We start from the raw sequence: 24,836 nt of genomic DNA, 5'->3' as shown, positions 1-24,836 counted from the left end.
ACTGTGCACGAGTGGTTTGAGGAACACAGTGAAGATATCACCTATGTTAGTTGGACTCCAAATTCTCCTGATCCCAATCCAATCAAACACCTATGGGATGTTTTGAAATAGGAAAGTGAAGTGCATGGACACTCAGCCGTCATCTATTTCGACTCTGTGGAAATGTCAGCATGGCGGCAGATCACTATGGACGTCTTTAGACATCTAGTGGAGTCAATGGCTAGGCGAATAACGTCTGTTATCCATGCGAACCACCTACCTAATACCCAACATAGTATTAGGTAGGTGGTCATAATTCAGTGACAGAACCGTGCAAATGGGGGTGCACTGGATGCGCCGCACTAGGGCCCCCGATCTTGGGGGCCCAATCGAGGGAGCCATGAAAGTCTCAATATAAATTAACAAGGCACCCTTAACCGTCTTTGCATCCAGGTCCCCAAGTACCTTTGCACAGCCCTGTTCAGTGATCACTGAGTGTATATGTATGTATCGTATATACAATATATGACATTAGCGTCTGCCTAAACAGATTGTTGAATTCTTCTCCCCCTGTCTCTGCATGAAAAAAAAAATGCCATAGAGATAAATTGTTAAGATAAAACTGTATTATTACTTATTCCTTCTCACATTATATATATATCCCTTCCAGGGCCGAATTTTCACACGATGGGACCCTAAGTCAAAGCATGTGAGGAGGCCCAAAAATGCAGTTAGTGGCAAAACTATAAATTCTGTCACCTGCCTGATTTCCGTACAGCCCACGTGATTTTAACAACCACATGGACCCCAGCCATTATCCTCCTTAATCGTGGGTCTTCCCGCGGTGCGGACCTCACAGTAATTTATTTATATATATACATTTTAGGAGTATCAGCGACTACGGCCATATTGCTCCGTTTATATTGTCGGTAAATTGCGTGTGTTCTGAGGTAGATTTTCTCTTTGCTGGACGAAAAACATGAATTTCCGGGGGAGAAAAAAAAAAAACATGCTATCGTCGTGAATTTTCGGGAGCAAAAACCATGTTACCCTCACCTGAGACCGACGAACTCAGCCATGTTGTGAAAAATGCCCATCAAAATTCCTTGGTCATCGACGGGACGCGAACTCAGAGCTTTTCCAGTCGGTATTGGGAGGACTGTAATCCTACCAACTCTGCTACCCAAGAGAATTTGACAGTATAGTTTCGTCACTCTATAATGTAATTATAGATTTTTATCCTCACAAAAATAAACCCGTAACGAAATCCAAACGATAGTTTATTTGGCACATGTCTAAATCTGGCTGTATCCCCGCACCAAAAAAAGTTTTATATGAACGCGTGTTTGATTCTAAACAGTTCAACACTGCCTACATTCTCTTCTCTTTTATTTACTTTCAGGATCAGAAAACAATAACACAGTGGGGTTTAATGGTAAAAAAAAAAAATAATAATAAAAACTAAAAAGGATTGAACAAACATATATCTGGTATGAAAGAACGTTTTATTAGGAATGTCTGCTTTTTATTTATTATTTTAATATTTTTATTTTTTACCATTCACAGCATAATAGCCATTTTTTTTTTTTTTTGTCAAAAATTCAAACGGCTAAAATCCGTAACCGTTCAGAATCGTTCCCATATTTTTATGCACTGACTTTTATCAGTTTTCAGATTCAGAAAAGTGCTGCCCAGCCTTATAAAATATTCTGTATATTTGCACATTTGTTTATTTGAATCTGCATTCTTAAAACTGAATTTTCTCAAAATTGTAAATGATAATAAGTCCTGCGTACTGTTGCAACAGCACAAAACTATAGTCGTGTCCCCCACCTCCTCCCAAAATGTTTAGTGGCGTCGACCTAAACAAAAAATACAGCTTTTAAGGATAGGTTAAAAGAATCGCTCCCTGTAAAAGCAAATTATATACTGTAAAAAAAAATAAATAAATAAAATAAATAAATAATACTAATAAAAGCTTCTTGGATCTAAATTATAAATGTTATCTGGCGTAGGCAGACTAAAATGGTCAAGGCATGGAACTAGTAGTACGCGCGTTTGTGTTGAATTTAGTTCGAACCGAAGAAATTATTAAACACTAATATTCTCTATCTGGTAAATTCTTTTCATATATGTCTCTCCCACAGCATAAATGGAAAATTTACTTTATTTATATTAACTCCATAATTCTTAGTTTTGTATATTCTTATAAACAGTATAAGTTTTTGTAATCCACTTATGTGAGGATCCACTTCAGCTCCCTCTAACTACCTTTGGGCTCTATCGTGTATAAAAAAAAAAAAAAAAATGGAAAAAACATGTGAGTATAATGAAAAGTTCATTGAACATTTATTTCTTTTCATTTATTATCAAAAATGAACGAAAAGAATAGAAAGAATTAATTAATGAGTAGGAGTTAATTTTTGAATAAAGAAGCACACTTACTAAATCAAATGGATTTATCCATCGCTGTTAGTCGACCGTGCTTTGATATTTGTATACACCATAACTTAAAAAACATACTGACGCACCACTATTGACAGTATTTGCAGTTTGAAATATCGTGCGACTTTATTGACATACCTTTCTCTTTGAATGAACTAATTAATTCTCTAGTAACTTGTTACATTAAATTTTTGTGTGTGTTTTGCCCTTCTTTCAACAAGAACTTTAACATTCCTGTTTTGTGCCTTTCATTACCATTAGGGCCGTGACGCATGCCTGATGGCCATCTGCCAAGGGTTCTATTGTAGCAGGGACTAGCGGCAGTTACGGCAGGCCAAATCGATAGAGGATAGCGTTGAGTCGGGCTGACTCGACGTAGCGGTGTGAAGCGATTGAGTTCTGCATTGCTTGCCGTTAATCATATTGGTTGTGTCGGCTCCCAGTGTGTGTGTGTGTGTTTAAGATCCCTCTTCTTGTCTTCTTCCCTCTCCTATCCCACTCTGTCTTTCCCTTTTCACGAATTACATGGTATAATAAAACATTAAGATGCAAGTTTTCCCTTGGGCGAGGTTTTTAGTTGCAGTGTATGTTTTCCTTGCATTTTTCGTTTCTCTGAGTCTAACGTCGAAGACTCCGTCTTCATTAGGATGGAGATCAACGCCGTCAGGTTTTGATGAGCCAAAACCGCACGCTTGGGACTTCGAGTTTGACGACCGCCGCGAGCAAGAAGAGGTAAACATTTTTTATTTATTAATAATAAGTTGTGTTTGATGTGTTGGTGCAAGCTTATCGTTTGTACTGAACTCTCCAGGCAAATTGTTAGTTTTAATATGAAAATACAGTACGTTGATCATGCAGCTGCTTGAGTAATTTCGGTTATAGAAGTTATAGGGGTAGAATGTTGATAACAAAAAAAAAAAAAAAAAAAAAATGAAATTGCTAATATAAAAAAGCTGAAATGTATCTGTGAACTGAAATATTTAGATTTTGGTTGGCTCTTGGAATTGGTAGTTAATTCTTTATATTTGAATTATTTATGTTATACCCATAACATTTACATGCTAATGAAAGTTAGTAAAAGTTAAGTTTTATGTCTGTTTGTGCGTGCCTTAATGCGTATGCCTTAATGCTATTATTTATGTATTATTAACGTCTGCATTATGTTGTTCTTTCACCAGGAGAACTGCATTATCCTGATCTGACCTCCAAATATAATTTATTGACAGACGTATATGTAGTGATGCGCGTGTTTGTTTGTATGTATATATATATAGCATGAGTTCATTTGGTAGCATTCTTTACCACTCACTTCTTCAATAAACAAATGAAATATAGAAATGCTATTTACTTTGCGATTATATAGTTGACAGAGTTCATATTTTTAGGATACGCTGGAATGCGTATTGAAAAAATGAATTCGACCAAAATACGGTTAATGCTACGCGGGCTGTAGTGGAGTTTATACGCCGTAACACTGGATTTTTTAGATGAATAGCGTACACCTGGTTTTTGAAAGACTTGAAAAGTAACATTATTATATTCATATACCTCGTGCTAATTTTATGATTACAGCACTGCGCGTGGATCCTTCAATGAAGGTTGGGGGTTTGCCAGAATCGTTGACTAGATAGAGAAAAAAATAATCCGGTATCAACCCCTCCCCACCCCACCTTCCAAGTGCTTGCTTTTATGGTGTCAAAGTTTTCTTAAGTTTATTATCGAGACTTCCATTCTACTTATTATTTTAAACCCGTTACATATCTTCTCGGTTCTCTTTATATTGCACTATAGTATAAGAACTGGAAAAGCCTGTAATGACATTAATGGTCTTTTTCCTCATATGGTATAAGGGGAAAAGACCATTTTATCCACCATTCTATATTGTTAAAATTTAATAAAGTTTGACAACTTTTTGTATCAAATTTTTATATATCCTTAGTCTTGTTGAATAATTTAAATTGTGTTTGCATACTATTTCTGTTTTTATGTTGTGTAGCATTATGTAAAGCACTAAGTCTGTTTTTTCATGATGGCTGAGTTAGTAGGTCCAGGCAAGGATTGCATGGTTCCCCTCCCAGAAACTTCGGTTTATCATCCAACAAAATAGCAACCAACCAAAGAAAATGCACAATTACAAAACACAATATACTGCCTCATAGCTTTAGTTACTTGTGTTCTTAACACACATAATATTTTTTTCTGTTTATACTCCGGGATGACCAAACGGTCAGAGGAGTTTACAAGGTACACAGAATACGAGGAACAGCACCGTATTCAGCAGTCACGGGCTTGAACCCCGGTCACTCAAGGCACGTGTACTTATGCACCCATGCGCCTGACCACTGGGCTACGGCGGACTTTTTTTTTTTTTTTTTTTTAATAACATAACCAAACCTAGCAGATCACGGGCAGAGGTGTAGTGTTGTTTCTCTCATATATATGCAAATTGGCTTAGATTACATAAACAGTGAGTTCTCAGTTTAAGAACACCCAGGGTCCTGAGCTGGATATCATCATTCTTCTCTTGGTGATTCCCTTCTACTTCTTTCTCTCTCTCTCTCTCTCTCTCTTACTCAGGGTAACTTGGGAATTTTTTTTTTTTTTGGCTGGTGCAGCATAAGCCTCAGGCTTCCTTGCACCATATAGCTAATAATAATAATAATAATAACATTCAAATTACAAATTCTATCTTGATCATAAGAACTTTTCATAACTTCAGAGCATCACCTTTGAAAGTAAAATGGATAAGAACAAAATATTTTCAGCTTTTATGTACTCTATTTAATATCTTTAGTAATTTGACATATACTGCACATACAGTTAAATATAAAACATCATTTAAAATATATTTTTGGAAAATATACTATCAGTTACATATCTGGAATGGCAAAAGTATATCAAAATCTAGCAGTGAGCTAAATGATTTTGTGGTAACAATAGAATGTGGAAGAGAAATTGTTTAAGCTAAATGTAAATATGGTACCTGGGGTGGTGTGATTAATCCAATTATATTGAGGAAGAAAAGGAAGTAAGCATAATTATGAGAGCATTCTTGAATGGATTAGAGATGTATGTCTCCCCAGTTCACAAAGGGTTAAGTGAGTAATGATAGACTTGTAAGCTTGACTTCTGTTCCAGACAAAATTATGGAACCCCTGGTTAAAGAAGAAATTCAGGACCATCTAGACAGAAATACAGTTATATGGCAGCAACAGCATGGATTTGTGAAAGGGCATTCTTTTCTAATCAATCTGATTGGATATTATGACACTAACCAAGGAACTGGATGAAAAATGTAATTTATTTAAATAATAAATAAATGTACTTAGATTTTGGAAAAGCTTTCAATATTGTTTCGTGTGAAAGACTACTTTACAAATTGGAGCAGTGTGGCTTTAGGTAGCAGTTACTGAGTAATCCCAGAATAACTTGCCAACTGCAGTATACACCACACTCAAGAAAATGAAACAGACCTGGGGGATAATTGTGGAGTCAGATATGGAGTTCTCTTAGCAATGCAGACAGGCAGTGAAGACTGCTCATGAGGAGGTAATTATTCTGCTGTATAAGGCCATGGTTAGGTCACACCTTGAGTACTTACAGAGGTCTGGAAGCTTCATTTTAGGAAGGATGTGAATTTGTTTGAATGGGGATAGAGAGAGCAATGAGATTAGTGAGGGGAACAAATGGGTACTCTTACTACTACTGCAAATTGCAATACCTAAAAAACTAGGTTGCTGCAAGGAGTCTGATTGAACCGCTTTAAGTTCCTTAATTGATTGAATAAGTTAAATGTCCATTATGTGCCATCTTGCTCAGATGATGTAGATCAGTGAACATAAAAAAATTTAATTGAGGAAGGATGGTTGCTGGATAGATGTGAAAATTTGCTTTTAGCTAACATTGTTAATGGTAGAAACAAACTTCCGTTTGGTGTTGTGGAAGCGGGTAGTTTGAATAAATTTAAGGAAGAATTAGACCAATTATTATGGGAGATGAACAGATGGGGTGGGTAGGATTTTTTTTTTTTTTTTTTAAAGCTGATGCTAGATATGCTCATTTCCTTGCATAATTTATCAATACTAATGCCAGTTACTTGAAATGTTTAATGTATTTCCATACATTTACCTTGCACAAAAATATGCTATCTCGTGAACAGTTATGAAGATTCTTATAACTTATGAATTCCCAGGGGTTCACATCTGGTGAGTATGGGCTTGCCACGCCCAGGGTCCTGAGCTGGATATCATCATTCTTCTCTTTCTTAGTGATTCCCTTGTACTTCTCTCTCTCTCTCTCTCTCTCTCTCTCTCTCAGGGTAACTCGGAAATTTATTTTAGCTGGTGCAGCATAAGCCTCAGGCTTTTTTGCACTATATGGCTAGTAATAATATAAATTTTATGTTAGTGTATCTTCTTTAAGTATCACCATTTACTATTATTTTCATACATTTAAAACTAACCTGTGAAAGTTGATGACACTTATGAGTGCCACACATGGCCTATTGGATAGCCAGTTTGACGTTTCCCGATTTGAAGTTTTTAGCTTTCCTGGTAATGACTCTGATAGGATTGCTGCATCTCGGTGATGTGCTTGTGACAGGCAGGTGCCATAGTAATAGGTAAGGACATTTACAATTACATACAGCTTTGACCCAACTTGAATGAACCCGTATAATAAGTTAATTTTATATTGGGTAACATCATACTAAATTTATTTATGTTGACATTCAATAAAGATGATTGTCTCAGATGGGTGAACTTAAATTATCACTGTTTTTGAAAATTTTTTGTCACCTACCTAAAATGGTCAAAACTACCCAAAACTGCTGATTATTTTTGAAGTGGAATTAATTTTATAAATAAACTAATTTGCTTGAAATTAGACATTTGTATCAGTTTCAAGAACAGGTTTAAGTTTTTTTTTTTTTTTTTTTTTTTTTTTGGAGGAAGGTATCAGAAAACAAGGGAGATCTAGTCATTCAAAAATTGTTCTGTGGCTAATACAGAATTTTTACAGAATTAGCTACAGATAATACAGAATTGTTACAATTTTGTATTAACCGTAGAACAAGAACATGCTCTTTTGGAATAATCTTAGTGATTTAAGATTATTTCAGAAGATTATTCTCTTCCCCCACCCTGCCATTCACATGGTGGCGATTTAAAATCCAGTTATATTAAGCATTAAGTCTAAATGCTACTTACAGATTCATTTTTCATACAATATCAAATCAAGATACTTTAGTCTTCTTCTGCAAGCTAACACTGTCTATTTAAGGTATCACATTCAGTGAGCTTCATTCAAGTTAAATGTCATTGAAGGTGATTTAGAAGATTAATTGATAAACTGAAACATTTTGATAATCTACCATTAATAGTTATAATTTACTGCTGGGATTTCTGACTAGATGCATCCCTACATAAAGGCCCTGGGTGGCAAGCAAATTCAAGGCCAAGCAATCCCAGTACGAATTATCTAGTCAGCTTGCTCAGGAGTAAAAATTCTTTTTAAGTTCTATTTTTTTTTTTTGCTCTCAGCAATTCATTTTTAAACCATTTCTGTACATGAAATCACAAGTAAGAACACAAGAAGGAAGTTCACCTTTCTTTTCTTATTACATTGCTAACTACTATTACTAACTCTTTCAACTGCTTGGTTTTCTAGTGCCACTATTCCTTCTTTCCCATGGCAGGGCTGGAAACCTGTGAGGGAAAGTTAATCCCATTCCAGAGCAAAAATACTCAACCAAGTTCCCATGTAATGGATTCCCAACTGTTTTTCTGCCCTGGGTATCTAGTTTTCTTTCACTGTGGGTGCTGCAGATGACTTTGTCTTCTAATTTCTCCATTAATGCTGGCATTCCCCTGGTGTTTTTTTTTTTATCACTCTTTCCTCTTGTATATTAACATATTTCTTCTGCTGACTGGAAATCCCGTCCATAGTTTTGCTGATAATATCATGTTATATCTGCTATTCAGTTTGAGAAACCTTCCTTGCAAAAACAGCTTTTTAACTTCTTGAATATCCAGTGCTGGTCTCCAGGTAATTCTTGGAGGCAAAGAAAACTTAGTTAACTTCACTCTATCTAAAACTCAGTCCCATCTTATTTCACAAAAAAAAAAGTCTACTGCTCCTATGCTCTTCATCGATGATACTCAAATTTCTAGACAAGGTTATATATTTATATTGATAATTATCCTGATATCAACCTATCTTGGCATAAGCACATCACAAATATTGTCTCCTCTGCATAAAAAAAAACTTTTCTTTTTTGTTTTTGGCATTACACTTATTTTGAACTGCTACCCACTCTGTATAAATCTTAAATCTACCCTGACATACTTAAGACATATTAAGTGTAGCCCTGTTTGTCCTTGGAGTGAACAGTATCACAAAAGTTATGTATACTTTACTAGAAGTTTATGTGCACCCAAATGATCTGTTCATCTCATTTCAATCACAGAACATGAATACAATTGAATGGAAGCTTCAGCTATACGTTAAAAAAATAATTGTGGACAAAAATAATGGTGATAGAATATCTGAAAAAAAAAAAAATATATCAATGTTTTACACTTCTATAACATTTGTGTTCTTCATCGTGAACTGGTTCTTGTACTAGTATCTTCAGTGGCCTTGAGAGCTGACAAGAAACACATTGCGTCAGTTATATAAAATTCTGATTGATCAGTTGGATTATGGATATTTTGTATATTTTCTAGCTAGATGGAGTGTGTTACAACAATTAGATGTTCTTCATCACAGTGCAATTTGTATAGTTGCTGGAGCATTTAGTATTTCTATTTATAGCCTATATGCAGATGCATCTGAGCCACTGCTACACCTTCAGTGATATTATCTACTTTGCAGGTATGCAGCAAAAGCTTTGGTTAGTTATCATATCCTAACTGGTCTATTATTCACAAACCACAATTGGTGAGTAACTGTGATTGCCAAATGAAAATAAACTGGTAGAAATGCATCCTACTAGTTTATTTCTCTAAAGTCAAACTAAATATTCATAAATTTGAGTTTGGGAAGGACTTTTTCTAGCACATTTGTACTGTAGACATATTCAGAGCCTCCTTGTTCTGTTGACTTGCATTTATCTATCTTTTATGTTACAAAATGGAGGAAAAGGGATGTTTCCTGAATTGTTATGCAGAAGTTCCATGTGCTGTATAGCTATGAAAATAGAAACAGTATTTTATTTATACAGATGGATCAAAATCAAACAAAGTAGGTGCAGTAGTAGTTTTTCTGGGATCAACTGTATCTGTTTCTTTGCCTCTTGTTTGTAGTATTTTTACAGCAGAACTAGTCTTTGATAGTATTTGTGAGGCACTACAGAACAGTAAACGTTCCACACACCCATTCAGCATCTGAAGAATTAACTCAGATTTTTTAAGAAAGCAAGAAAACAAGTTATGTATTGGATTCTCAGCCGTGTTGGAATCTCAGGAATTGCTTGTATGAATTGAGCTGCAAAAACTTTACAGACCATGATGCACGTGATAACTTTTAGTTTGTAACTTTTTCAGATTATAGAGAAGTCTTTTCATTCCAGTTATGCCTCTACATAAGCATAACTTTGGAGAGATATCAAGCATATAATAAATTTTTGTAAAAAAAAAAAAAAAAATCTGTTTATGCCTTCTAGTTCAAGGATAAATAAAATGAAAGAAATATATTGATAAGATATTAATTATGTAAGTAAGGTACCCATATCGGGCACCTTCCTTATATAATTCTGCCCAGACATGATAGGAGGGAGTATGTGTTAGAGCCTTTGTCAATCATTTCAGCCCTGGAGAGAGATAGTTTAATGCTTCTGGGATAGAATTTTTCTCAGTCTGGTCTGTGCTTGTTAACAGGAGAAACTATTTTTAGCATTAGCAAAGGCACATGATGCAAGAAAGCAAGCTTATATAGCATCAGCCAAAAAAACCCCCTTATTTCACCCATCCACTTGCTCCAAATGTTTGTCAAGTTTTGCCTTGAATCTATTTAAGCTATCAACTTCTACAAAGACAGATGGAAGTTTGTTTTCCACCAATCAACCACTCACTGGCTAAAGGCAAACTTCCGTACATCTATCCTACAACCGTCTTTCCTCAGTTTGAATTTATGCTCTCTCAGGCGATTATTCTCTGAGCAAGTGGAATAATGCCATCCACATTGAGCATGCTCAAACCATTCACAGCTTTATACACCTCAATCAGATCACCTCGCAGGTGCCTAGTCTCCAGACACTGTAATTTGCAAAACTTAAGTCTTTCTTCGTAAGAGCAACCCTTTGTTCCATTCACTGAACTTGTAGCCCCTCTCTGTACTCGTTACAACAGCTCTACATCCTTCTTAAAATGAAGCCTCCAGACCTGTATACAGTACTCAAGGTGTGGCCTGACCTTTGCCTTATACAAGCGGATAATCACCTCCTTATCCCTGCTAGAAAAATTCCTGTATATCATTGAGAAGACACCATGAGCTACTCTTGCAGACTGTCTGCACTGCTCAGAAAACTTCATATCTGCCTGCACAATTACCCCCAGGTCCTTTTCATTCTCTACCACTCAGTGTGGTACCACAGAGTTGATACGTTACTCTGGGATTACTGCTTCCCATATGTAGTACTTTACATTTGTCAATGTTAAACTTCATTTGCCACCTCTCAGCCCATCTGCTCAACTTTTCTAGATCCTGTTGCAGCAGTGCACTTTATTAGTCATTAGTAACCCTGCCAACCTTCGTATCGTCTGCAAACTTGGACATTAAGCCTGACTTACCATCATCAATATCATTTATAAATACAGAAAACAACAATGGACCCAACACTGAACCCTGAGGGACTCCACTAATAACATTAGTCCACGATGAGCAGTGTCCATTGATTACCACTCTCTGTCTTCTTCCCCTCAACCACCCCTTAATCCATAGCAGCAATTTGCTTCCAATGCCACACTGCTCCAATTTGTGCAGGAGTCTTCCATCTGCAACAGTATCAAAAGCCTTTCTAAGATCCAAATATATGATATCAAAGTTATTCTTTGCATCCAGTTCCTTTGTGATTACATCATAGTATCCAATCAAATTAGATTGGATAATATGATGTAACCTTAACAAACCCATGCTGTGTCTGAGTTATAACTGAAGTCTTGTCTAGATGATCCTGAATGCTTCTTTAACCAGTGCCTCCATAAATTTTCCTGGAACAGAAGTTAAACTAACAGGTCTGTAATTACCCGTGTCTCCCTTTGATCCTCCTTTGTGGATTGGGGTCACATTTGCACATCTCCAGTCCATGGGTACCTCTCCTGAGTCCTGGAAAGCTCTCATAATTATGGCTAAGGTTTTCCTTACTTCCTTTGCCACCTCCTTTAATATAACTGGATAGATTTCATCCACCCCAGGTGCCTTTCTTGTGTTTATCTTCAACAATTTCTCGTCCACTTTACTCTCAGTTATTACAAGATTATCTAGCTTACTGCCAGAGTTGAATACACCTCTGGCATTCCCCTCCCTGAATCACTCCTCATGTGTGAATGTCGATGCAAAATATTCTTTTAGTTTGTTAGCTACCTGAGCAGGATCATCAACAGTTGAACCATTGATATCAAGTGGACCAATCTGATTCATCCTCTTCCTTCTAGAGTTTACATAAGTAAAGAATTCTTTGCTGTTTTTCCTTTTCAGCCTTTGCTAAAGATTTCTTGTAATCTGCCTTCATCTGCCTAACCTCCTTTGTAACTTTGTTACAGACCAGCTTATATCTGTCATAGGCTTCTGTGTCACATGTTAATTTATATGTATCCCATGCATTTTTCTTCTCTGTCACATGTCTAATTAGTTCATCTGACATCCATTTAGGCCTAAATCTTGAACTATATTTCTTTGTTGGTATGAAAAGCCTAGTAGCTTCCAAGATTAATTCTTTCAATGCTTTCCATTTTGAATTTGCTGTTGGTAACATCATCAGTTGGTTCCACTGTATAGAATTTAAATACTGTCTCAGACCACTGTAGTCACCTTTACAAAAGACACCTTTACAAAAGAAAAACTCTTCCCTTCACCCCTCATGGTAGTTACCTCTTTGAGTAAATCCCACTTCAGCACACTGCCACCTAGTGGTTCCTTTATCTGCAGATTTTTGATGCATGAAGAATCACTACTGATAATCAGATCAAGAGTATTACTCCCTCTAGTTGCCTCCCAAACATGCTGTTTTATAACACAATCATCCAGTAAATCCACAAAAGCCTTGCTAGTGTGTGAGTGACCAACCCACAAATTCCAGTCAATATCTGGGAAATTCAAATCCCTCATTATAAGACACTAATTTACGGCCCACTATTTCTCTGCACAATTGCTCATTATACTCATCAGATTCATTAGTCCTATAACACACACACCTACTCTCATTTTTCCTTTCCCAGTGCTTATGTCACACCAAACAGACTCAACATTGCATTGTCCACCCACATCAATTGGATGCACTTCCTTAGATTTTATTTCTTAACTAACAGCATAACCCCTCCTCCCTTCCTGTCCTGTCTATCGTTTCTGTACACATTGTACTCCCCAAATTCCAGTTCTGTGCTGCTTATGTCTGTCTGACACCATGCCTTTGATATCCCAACAATATCTGCCTTTGTCTTGACTAGCACTTGAAATTCATGAAATTTATTTACTATACTCCTAGCATTGGTGTACATGCAAGTATACATACACCTATTCTTACTCTTAGTTATGCTAACACAACACATGTATTTACTTGTTTCATGATGACCCCAGCAACTCTTGAAATCCCCAGTACCTTGCTTTCCAGGCTGCTGCTCATTCCAGTAGAAGCAGTGCAAGAATCAGTTTCACCTCTGCCTGTGGCTATCATTAATCTATTGAACATTGATAATCAGATCAAGATCTGTGAATCCCCCCCCCAAGCTAGCAGTTTTCCAATCCACCAAACACTGCCTCGATAGCATCAGCAAATATTCTTGCACCCTTTCTATTTAAGTGTATCCCATTCCTGTAGAAGCAGTCTCTCCTGTTAACAAGCACAGACCAGGCTGAGAAAAATTCTACCCCCTGAGCCTTGCACAATCTCTCCAGGGCAGAATTGATCGACAAGGCTCTAATCATATACTCCCTCCTATCGTGTCTGGGCAGAATTGCAGACACTTTCAAATTCAACCCTAACTCGCGGCTTTTTTTCAGCATTGTTTTGTACTTGTTAAGTAATTCTTCCGGTCTCCTACTCTTATAGGGATGGGATACACTTAAATAGAAGGGGTGCAAGAATATTTGCTGATGCTATCAAAGCAGTATTAGGTGGGTCAAAAATTGCTAGCTTGTGGATACACAGACTAATAGATTAACTAGAGATGCATGTCATGGTGAAAGTAATTCTTGCGCTGCTTCTGCTGAAATATGCAGCATCATGGAAAGCAAGGTGTTGGGAATTTCAAGCCCTGCCATGGGTAATCATGGACCAAGTAAATACATGAGCTGTGTTGGAGTAACTAAGAGTATGTATATTTGCATGTACACTAATGCTAGGAGCATAATAAATAAATTTAGTGAATTTGAAGTACTGATTAAGTCATTAAATGCAGTTATTAAGTCATTAAATGCATTTAAGTCATTAAATGCATCATCACTTTATGTGTGATGATGTGGCATCATCACACATAAAGGATGTCTGAGTGATGCCATATAGGGAGTACAATGTTTACAGAAAGCAGGGACAGGACAGGAGAGGTTATGCTCTTAGTTAAAAAGCATATTAAATCTAAGAATGCATCCAATCAACATCAGTAACCAGTGCAACATTGAGTCAGTTTGGTGTGACTTAAGTACTAGGGGTGTGTTATAAGCATAATGACTGATGAGTATAACAGACAACTATATGGAGAAATAGAATGGGCCAGAAATTTAGTATATATATAACGTGGGAGTTTAACTTTCCAGATATTGATACAAACAACTTTTGCAGATTTATTGGAAGACTTATACAACAGTATATTAGAGATGCATCAAGAGGAAGCGATACTCTTGATCTGATTATCAGCAGTGATTCTTCATGTATTAAAAATACCAGGTAAAAGACCCACTGGGTGGCAGTGATCAGTGTACTGATATGGGAATACTTAAAAGATATAATTAGCATCAAAGGTAAAGGGCTTTTGTGTTTGAATTCTGCAGTGAGACCAACTGATGATGGATGCCAACAGTAAATTCTGAATGAGAAGCATTCAGGGAAGTAATCTTAGAATCTACTAGACTTTTCATACTAACCAAGTAATACTGTTCAAGACAGAGACTTAAATGGATGTCATGTGAACTAATGAGACTAGTAGCAGAGAAGAAAAATGCATGGGATGCATTTAAATTAACAGGTAATACAGTGACCTATGGTAGATATAAACTAGTATGATACTCTATTACAGAGATAGTAATTTGGAATCTCCTCTCTTTGATCTTCTGGCATAATCTCTATTCCATTCTGTCAAATTCAGCTGTTGTCTCTATCATTTTCCTAACTCCATTAATCACTTGGAATTCTTTGACTTTCTTTGAAATTTGAACTTTCTCCAGTCCAACTTTCCTAACAGTTTGGTGATTTTAATGTTCACAACTCCATCTGTCTTCCATTTTCTAGTCACACAGACCCAGCTGGTCGAGATTCTGAGGTTTTTTCAATTACTAATGACCTCATTCAGATTGTTCATTTACCTACTAGAATACCAGAAAATCCTAACTACACAGCCAACACTTGATCTTTTTCTCACCAGTGAGAGATGTTATGGAGTGTAATTAACAAGCAGTTTATCAAAATATATCATTGTGGTAAGCAGGTAAAAAAAAGTTTTTTAGTGGTAGATAGGCAAAGCTTCCTTATAAATTTCATACATGACACTATGCATCAGTTTGAATCACTGATAATTATAAATTATGCACAAATAATTTGAACACCATTGTTTTCTTTAGGCTTGCATATTTTTTAAAGTGTATTAAATCTGTAGTAAAGTTACTGTTTGTAAGAACTAAACACTAATCAAAACTAAAATTTTTACAAACACCAAGTTTTACAGTTTTATTGCCATCCAAAGTAATGCTTGCTATTCAAAGTTAGCTTGCCATCAAGAAACGATTTTAGAATGCTATGGCAAGTTTCCAGATCATATATGATTTACAATTGTTAAAAGTGCTATCCAAATCTACTATGATCTGGAACATATTTGTTGATTATATTGAGTAAAAAAATTTTACCTTCCATGAATTAACAAATAGCGGATATTTTGCTATGGACTAATAAAATATTTTACATTAGAAGCATGGAATTTCTTTTTCGTGCTTCTAATGTCAATTTAGCTTTGCAATCAGATATCCCTTCAGGACCATAAAATTATTCATTGAGACCCTACTCAGGTCTCAATGAATAATTACTCATTGAGACCTGAGTAGGATAAGCACCTTGATTAGTGATGCCAATTCAGATTGTTTGTCTGTTTTCTTCTTTTCTTGTTTATGTCTACTGTCCACCTGTAATATATCTTTTTTTGCTATATAGCAAAAATAATATATATATATATAATGATTATTAAATGAGTGGTATGGTAGTTAATCATTAATACACTGACTTTATGTACTGAATTTGTGGACTAGCGCTATTGCAGTGGCAGGATACACTACATCCATAATGCATTGTATATTGTATTAATATATTGTGAGGAAGGTATGATAATCATATTATTATATATACCATCTAGTATATATTATTATATATTATATACTAGATGGATCTATGGAAAATGCATAGTATATATACACAAAAGGAAAATATACATAACTTATCGTTGTATATTGGGAGTATACAATGATAAGTTATGTATATTTTCCTTTTATATATATATACTATGCGTTTTCCCTACACTTGCCTTGAGTAACTGGGGTTCAAGCTCGTGACTGCTGAATATGGTGCTGTTTCTAAATCTATCATGCGAACTCCTCTGACCGTTTGGTCGTCCCAGAGTATAAACAGAAAATTTATAAAGGTCGCCGTAGTGGTCAGGCGCGCGGGTACCTAAGTACACGTGCCTTGAGTAACCGAGGTTCAAGCCTGTGACTACTGAATACGGTGCTGTTTCTTGTATTCAATTTATCATGCAAACTCCTCTGACTGTTTGGTCGTCCCGGAGTATAAACAGAAAATTTATTTATTTATTTAATATGATTATTATACTTATAATCTTCTTCACAATTTATTAATGCAACATGTATATATATATTGAATTGAACTGAAAAAATTTCAGGTATGCATAAAGACCAAGCAAAATAAGATACAAAGAAGAATAGTACTTAATTATAGCAAAAAAGAAGATGGAGGGGAAGGAGAGGAGAGGAGAAATAAATTAAAAATAGGGGAGTTGTAAAGGAATACTTTCCCAAATTAATTCAGAAATTATAGTGAACTTTTTAATTTATTTTGATATTGCTAATTTATTTAACCAACATGTATTAATAGGTGCGTGTGTGTGTTATTTGGTTTTTAGGAGCATTCGCAACTAAGGCCATATTGCTCCGGGATATGCGGTGGTCATTCCTTGACCTTTCTGCATCCTCCGTATTTGGTGGTGACGGGCTCGAACCCCGGTCTAATCAAGAAGCGTATACTACGCACTGCTGCTCCTTCTCACCTGGCTACGGAGGCGCATTAATAGGCGCGCTGAAGCTACTGTTGTTTGCTTTACTATATTTTCTTACTTTTTTGCTATCTTTAATACATTAATTTAGGATTATACAATTACTTTAAACACTCAAACGAATATTTAAAACATTTGTTGCGATTGTCTGTATATCACTCATCTATTTATCACGTACATCAAGGATTAGTGGGCTGTACCAAATCTTGTCCTCAGCTGAACATTTTACTATCTGCAATGCATTTGAATTTTTAACACTTTGGCAAGCAATTTTGGCTCCTGTGTTTCTTCCCTTTTCTAGAAGTATATTTTATCATTTTATCCATTCAGTAATTGATAGTGCTGTTCAATAAAAGTTTTTGTCCCATCTGTTAAAATGCTCCCAGATGCATTATTCTCGAGGGCAAGCACCCATTTTTTCAGGGACTCAAATTGTTCCATCAGTGCACCAAATTATAATTTAAGATCGGTGCACTCCTTACATCGATCACAAAGAAAAGAATCCCCAGGTGAGGTAGGATTAGTCACCGGGTCGACCTTGGAAAACATTCCACAGGTTCCACAACGGATTAAATCATTACTCACCCGTAAATCACCATCGGTTATTTCCGTGTGAGTCACGATACCCTGTGACTTGTTTAAGGCAGATCTCGTAACTACCATTATAAAATTAAATAAATATCAATGAAAGTTAACTTTACAAAATTATATCTATAATATTATTAAAATCAAACTGTTACAGGAAAACCTATAACAAAATAATCTAACAATATCTAAATAAATCAAATATTTAAAAGCACTATCCAAAAGTAAACCACTTAACTGAGGAGCCCTGACTAAGCGCGTCCGCTCACCTCGAATGCCAACACTGAACTCACTGAAATAAATTTTAAAATATATTATTTTCAGATATAATTATATTATTTAAAAGTCAATTTAAATAATATAATTCTTTAGGAGCTTGCATTCTGGGAAAATGACTCATACAGTAATCTCTATGTAAACAACAATTCAGGTTTTAATTACTATCATTTGCCATTTAAGATCAAGTTATGTGATTTTGAAATGAAGCTTGTTATTTGAGGCTGCTGTGCAGATAGAAAATACATGAAATAGTTTGATTAATATTTAAAAACATAGCAAACATTTCTGGATATTATCCCATATCTAGTTTCAATACAGAAATAACATTATAGTGACCAGACTTCATTATAACTCAAACTCCTGACAAAATTCAGAAATTTGTATTTATTCAGTGCTGCTATATCTTTCCTTCTGCTCAAAGAATCTCACAATGTATCATTAGTGATACATTGTGAGATTTTTCACTCTCCATTCATTCTCATTTAAGGTGTAATTTCTTGCCAGCTTATCATATTAAAGTAGAGGGTGAGCCAAAATGTTTATAATCAACAGGGAAATACAAATCTAAAATTAATTTTCAACATAGTCCCCTCTAATGCTATATTAGAGTTTATGCACTGTTCACGGTTTGCAATTCCCTTACTAAAGTCATCAACTTAGTCTCACTGAAAATCATCCAGTGATTCCATGTATAGCTAACAAACCACACACAGCTCATATAGCTATTCTTGTTGGCTTGTAGACTCATTTCAAGCATTTCCTGACTGCTTAGGGTTTCCCCCTAAAGGTATTAATTTTCTTCTAAATGGGTAAGAAAAAAATCCCTTGTAAACCTTCAGTAGAAAGGAGTAGGCTTTAAGCTCATGAAAATGTGCAGCATAGATTCAGTGCAAGAATCACTTTCACCTCTGCCTGCAGCTACTGCTAATATTTTAGTCTGTCAACCCCCCCCCCCAAGTTAGCAGTTTTGCGACCCACCTAACACTGCCTCGATAGCATTGGCAAACACTCTTGCACTCCTATTTAAGTATATCCCAATATCTTGAAATTTATGATATATTTTGTTGGAAAGACTTGATTTTTGAAAGAGAAAATGTTAGATTCTTGGTCTTTGAGGTGTTGGATGTAGACTAAAAGGTTAATGCAATCCAGGTGGTTGTCAAGTCAATCAATTGTTGAGCCCTACACGAGGTTGACATTGTTGGAAGGGACTGAAAAAGCCAGAAAAATGCCATCAGCATAAAGAGTCAAAGTTGGGGTAATCTGAAAGCAAAGTTTTGAGTGTGGCAAAGGAAAATGAGGCCAAAAGGGCTCCTCCTTGGGACAGGTCTAAGGTAATGTTCCGAATACAGGTAGTAGTTTTGTTAGCAAAGATAAGAGTACACTCATATTTATGAGTGTACTCTTATCTTATCTTAGTGGTTCTACAGTTACTTTAAAGTAACTGTAGAACCACTTTCAGCAGCAGTCTGGAAATGCGCTAATAATTTTGATATCACAGCACCAACAGCAACTGAATTGAAAGCAATAGTGGTATAAAGGAAGAAGTAGGGCAGATTTTCCTTTTTTTGTCATGTTTCTTAAATCATGGAAATTAGCTGAGGACATGTTTCAGTTGAACGTGCAGGGATTGTGAATTGATGCTGGTCTAGAAGTAAAAAATTTGCCCAGGAAGTAGTTTCAAGAGAATTTTCTCTAAAAGCTTTAATAAGGAGTAGCAAACTCTGTAGCATTTCCAGTCTGGCGATACGTAAGCTTGAGTGAGAGTTTGGTTGTAGAGATTTTCTAAGATAGAGGGAAAAAAAAGCTACTGATTTTGAGGCTGCAGCTGCGGTTACCATTCAGTTCTGTTGCAGAGAATTTTGGAATGGTGTTGATTAACCATTTTAAGTCAGAGGATGAAATTGAGATGTTTAGACAGCATGTCACAACATTGGCATTGCATTGGTGGATGGGATAACACCAGGTCTGATAACATAATCTGCCTAAGCCTCTATCTGAAAGTCTTGAGAGATGAATTTAGAGTTTTTGAAAAGATTTTTTTTTTTTTTTTTTTTTTTTTGAGATCAAGCAGTGATAAAGTCAATTAGAAGGTGTTTCAGTTTTGTGTTCTTAGCAGTATTAAACAGAGAACATTTATTTGAGAAATCAACATACATGCTGTGAGTGGGCTACCTTCAAAACTTTCAAAATGCTTTCTGCTTATTCTGAAAAAGAATCGATAAGTTGAATATCCACCATGGTTCGCTTCAGAGGAGAACTGACATCACCTAGACATTGTCACATGTGAAATAAAAGCAAGCCAACAAGCTGGCCAAAACCAGAGGAATCTGAAAGCATACTGATCAAGAAAAAATATTGAACAGGAACTTGGCAAGATATAGTTTTGAATATCAGTTATGTGCATTATATCATTGCAGTATCTACACTAGTACATGATTTGTGGAATGAAAGGTAGTAAATTAATGTTGGTGGTATTGATAATGCAAAATGATGCAAGAAAGCAAGCTTATATGACATCAGCAAAAAAAAAAAAAAAAAAAAAACATATAATCTGCCCACCCTCTGTAATAGTTCCGTGAATTTATTCAGACTACTCACTTTCACTATACCAAATGGAAGTTTGTTCAAACAGTCAACTAACTTTATGGTTGAAGGCAAATTTCCACATATCTATCATTCAACCAGACTTCCTCAGTTTCATTTATGCACTTTCATGTTTGTCCAATACTATTTTCAATATTTATTAATGATATGGATGTTGGTATTTCAAGTTTGATAACTAAGTACCCTGATGACACAAGGTGGGCACAGTAGTTAATGACAGTAATCAATGTATGCCCCTTCAGAGCACCAATGGCAACTGAGTTGAAAGCATTGCTGATATCAAGGAAGTAGTAGTGCAGATTTTCCTTCTTCTGTCATGTTGCACGAATCATGGAAATTAGCTGAATTCATGTTTCAGCTGGAACGCATAGATATGCCATAGTTAAAAAAGCAAAAAAAATTCAAATTATTGCATTTAGATAGCAATAATCTCAGAATAACATATCATTTGAGTGGTATTAAAATCAAAGTAATGGAGTATGAAAAATATTTACATTAATTGTACAGTCTGAAATAATTCTTCTAAGCAATGAAAACAGGTTGCTAAAAAAGTGCATGGACTTCTGTCAGTGATATACAGGAATTCGACAGGAGGGCATAAAGAAGTGATTATCATGTTATATAAGGCGATGGTTAGGCCGCATCTGGAATAGTGCATACAGGTTTGGAAACCTCATTTTAAGGTCATACATCTATTGGAAAGGGTGCACAGAAGAGTAACAAGATTAGTCTGGGGGAGCACAAAAGGGTGCAGGTTCTGTAAATTGCTGCCTTTCGAAACTAGTCATCTGTATAATGACCTGATTGAAAATTAGATAAATTAAATTCTGATAGTATATCTGCTTGTCAGATGGTATACACAAAGGCTAAAAGGATTGGCGCATAATAGATGCATGGAAATTTACTTTCAGCCAAAGAGAGATTGCTGGAATAAAATTCCACCTAGTGTTGTTGTGGAAATGGGTAGTTTCAGTTCACTCAAAAGTTGGGGCAAATGAAGTAGGGTTTTCTTTCTTTCTTTTATTTAAACAATTGTTTATTCATTAGACTATTGCAGCTACAGAAATTATTTGTCTTTAAAGGTTTATATATAGCTGTCACATGTGTAAATCTCCTATAAAATATATGTTCATATCTCCAAATGAGAGTTCATCAATTCCTGTTATCTGCTTTAGATGTATATCTATAATTGATAACAATTCTGCACTTGTCATACTAACTTCATCAGTTATATCGCACATGTATGTCAATAGGTAGCTCTATATTATTGAAAAGTTTCATTAGCAAGTAGCCAGTTATTTAACTCACTGGATCATTTACTATTGTTTTCATATATACTTTCAACAGGAAAATTTTTTTCCATAATGGCAGAACTCACACTATATCTGTCTCATTCAGAGATGGGGGAACCCCTGGTGCCATCAGACAACTAATACACTATATCTGTCTCTTATGTTATACACTTATTATTATTATTAGCCATATGGTGCAAGGAAGCCTGAGGCTTATGCTGCACCAGCCAAAAAAAAAAAAATTTCCCATATTACCCTGAGAGAGAGAGAGAGAGAGAGAGAGAGAGAAGAGAGAGAGAAGTAGAAGGGAAAAAGCAAGAAAGAGAAGAATGATGATATCCAGCTCAGGACCCTGGGTTTGCCAAGCCCATACTCACAAGATGTGAGCCCCTTTATAACATTACAACATGTATACCACATATTGTGGTTAAACAGTTAGGTGAATTGTTTAACAATAATAATAATATGTGCATGTGGACTTTCTCTGTGTTGAATTTCAATTCACTTGAAATAATATTCTCCAATGGGACTAAAATATTTCAATTTCAAAATTGACATAGAGTAAAAAAAATATGTGGAGGTCCTTCGAAAACGCAATAATAATTGATAAACAAGACACAAAATTTAAGTTAGAAAACAGTGAGACACTAGCAATGAGATCAACAAACAGATCAATAAACATACACAGACCAATAATAATCTCTGAAGAATGGGACCTAAAATAAATATCCTATAAGTTCAACTTTAAGAACAGAACATAACCCCCACCCCAAATCCAGGACCTCTACTAATGGGGACAGGTAGTCACGCACCCGTATTTCCGAGTGAAACCTGTTTCCTACCTCTTGTTTTTTTTTTTTTTTTTTTTTTTGGTGAAAAAAAATCTACAATTTCCAAATTCCCAAACTATAAGTGCAATACGACGAGGCAGGAAATTTTTCCCCTCCACCCTACTTCACCCTTTTTTGACTACTCAACCCCCTACCATGCTTTTGAAATACGGCAATGGAACCGTGCCTAGGCTATAAAAGGCGGCCTCGACACGTATTCACCCTCCTTTGAAGATGGTATTAATGAAAAGCCCCCATCAGGCTTCAGGACATCATCTCCCTTTATGCCTACAATTACTCCCCACGAAAGGATTTAGGACAAAAGCTGGCTTTTTCCTTTGTCCTCCTTTCGTATAATTGCAATTTCAACACCTAAATTATACCTCACCCAGATGTAGCCGTTCCTGAAGAAAACCCCAGGTATTCTTCTGCCTTAAAATAATATATATAATATTCCTCTAAAATTTCCAAAAATAGCCTAACCTACCCTTTTCAAAAAAAAATTCACAAAGTTTATTTTAAATCCATAATGATATCGCAGATCCTCTACAAGGAAAAATTACAATAAATTATTAGCATTTGTCCGATTTTACAAAAATTAGCGGGTCTCGACTACTCAAGTTGTCTGTCCAACTGTTCAAAATTGACAGTGTGCTTTTGACACAGAGGAAGTCCACATGCACATGTTACAGGATCTTCATTTATGAGAGTTGCTTACTCCATATATAGTAAAGTCATTACTTCTTTGATTGTAATTTCTCTAATCGAAATTTATATAACATACATAATTTGCGTTTACTATTGTTTTCTTCATACCTATTTTCAACAGGAAATTTTTTTTTTTTTTTTCCGTAACCACAGAACTCGCACTACATCTGTCTCATATATTATACACATTTATACTATAACAATACCATGTATTGTATCTCTCATCTCATTACTGTATTGCAGATGTTACAAACTAAATTCATTCTACCATCCCTGTAACATGAATGTTAAGTTTCCACTTTTTTTTGTAATGCAGAAATTCAATTAACCCCTACTAAACATGTTTTCAACATCAAAGTTTGTTTGATTGCCATAAAAAAAAAAATTCAACTTGTGTAGTATAGTATCACCTGGTTGTTACTGAAAGATATTTAAAACTTTACCCAATGCTCAAAAGCCAGCCTGTTCTCAGAGTTACTGGTGTAATGTTTTGGTGTACATGTAATAGGCTTATATTTGAACTGCCCCCTGTGTTTTAATAGGTCCATTGGATTTGGAGGAGTATCCATTTCTAATGTGGAATATTGAATTTAGTGAGTTCTGCCAGGTCATCAAAGTTTTTCTATGATTTGCCACTGACCAGACTATTTAATCAATGGACTGAATTTAGAATTTAATTATTGTAATACAAAATAAAATTGAAGTAACTGTATGATCACACACACACACACACACACACACACACACACACACACACACACACACACACACACACACACACACACACACACACACACACACACACACACACACTTTCTCTCTCTCTCTCTCTTGCAAAAAGGACTTGTAGTTCAATAACTTATTATGATCCTGCCCAGATAGCAAACAAACTGAATGATTATTTTGCATATACATTCACACACGAGGAGTTATTAAGGTTTGGAAATGGCAGAAGGTTATCAAATTGTAGCAGGATACTTAATGATTTTGTAATAACTGAGAGCAAAGTGAAGGAGAAATTGTTGAAGTTAAACATAAGAAAAGCACCTGGGGTGGATGGGATCTATCCAGTTGTATTAAAGGAGGCGGCAAAGCAACTAAGCAAACCCTTGGCCATAATTATGAGAGCATCCTTGGACTCAGGGGAGGTTCCCACGGACTGGAGATGTGCAAATGTATCCTCAATTCACAAAGGGGGATCGAAGGGTGACATGAGTAATTACAGACCAGTTAGTTTAACTTCTGTTCCGGGTAAAATAATGGAGTCGTTGGTAAAAGATGCATTGCAGGATCATTTAGACAAGACTGCAGCAATAATTCAGACACAGCATGGGTTTGTTAAGGGAAAGTCTTGTCTGACAAATTTGATAGGATATTATGATGTGGTTACAAAGGAACTGGAAGCA

At 35.7% G+C, this 24,836-nt stretch overlaps 1 protein-coding gene across 1 annotated transcript in view; it reads left to right on the top strand.

Annotated features, from left to right (window-relative positions):
* The first annotated feature begins 2,747 nt into the window (after nucleotides 1-2,747).
* Nucleotides 2,748-24,836, top strand: part of LOC150089736 (proteoglycan Cow-like) — a 168,359-nt gene continuing 146,270 nt past the window's right edge. The window contains exon 1 of the mRNA XM_090389636.1: nucleotides 2,748-3,156. Coding sequence (XP_090245762.1) covers nucleotides 2,971-3,156 — 186 coding nt within the window. The 5' untranslated portion in view covers nucleotides 2,748-2,970. The remainder of the gene's footprint in view (nucleotides 3,157-24,836) is intronic.

Source organism: Mastigoproctus giganteus, chromosome 2 (assembly GCF_048544385.1).
Source record: "Mastigoproctus giganteus isolate SK-2022 chromosome 2, ASM4854438v1, whole genome shotgun sequence".
In the NCBI taxonomy this organism is placed as follows: domain Eukaryota; kingdom Metazoa; phylum Arthropoda; class Arachnida; order Uropygi; family Thelyphonidae; genus Mastigoproctus; species Mastigoproctus giganteus.
Note: the sequence above shows the minus strand (reverse complement) of the source record. Positions and strands in the feature narration are given on the sequence as shown.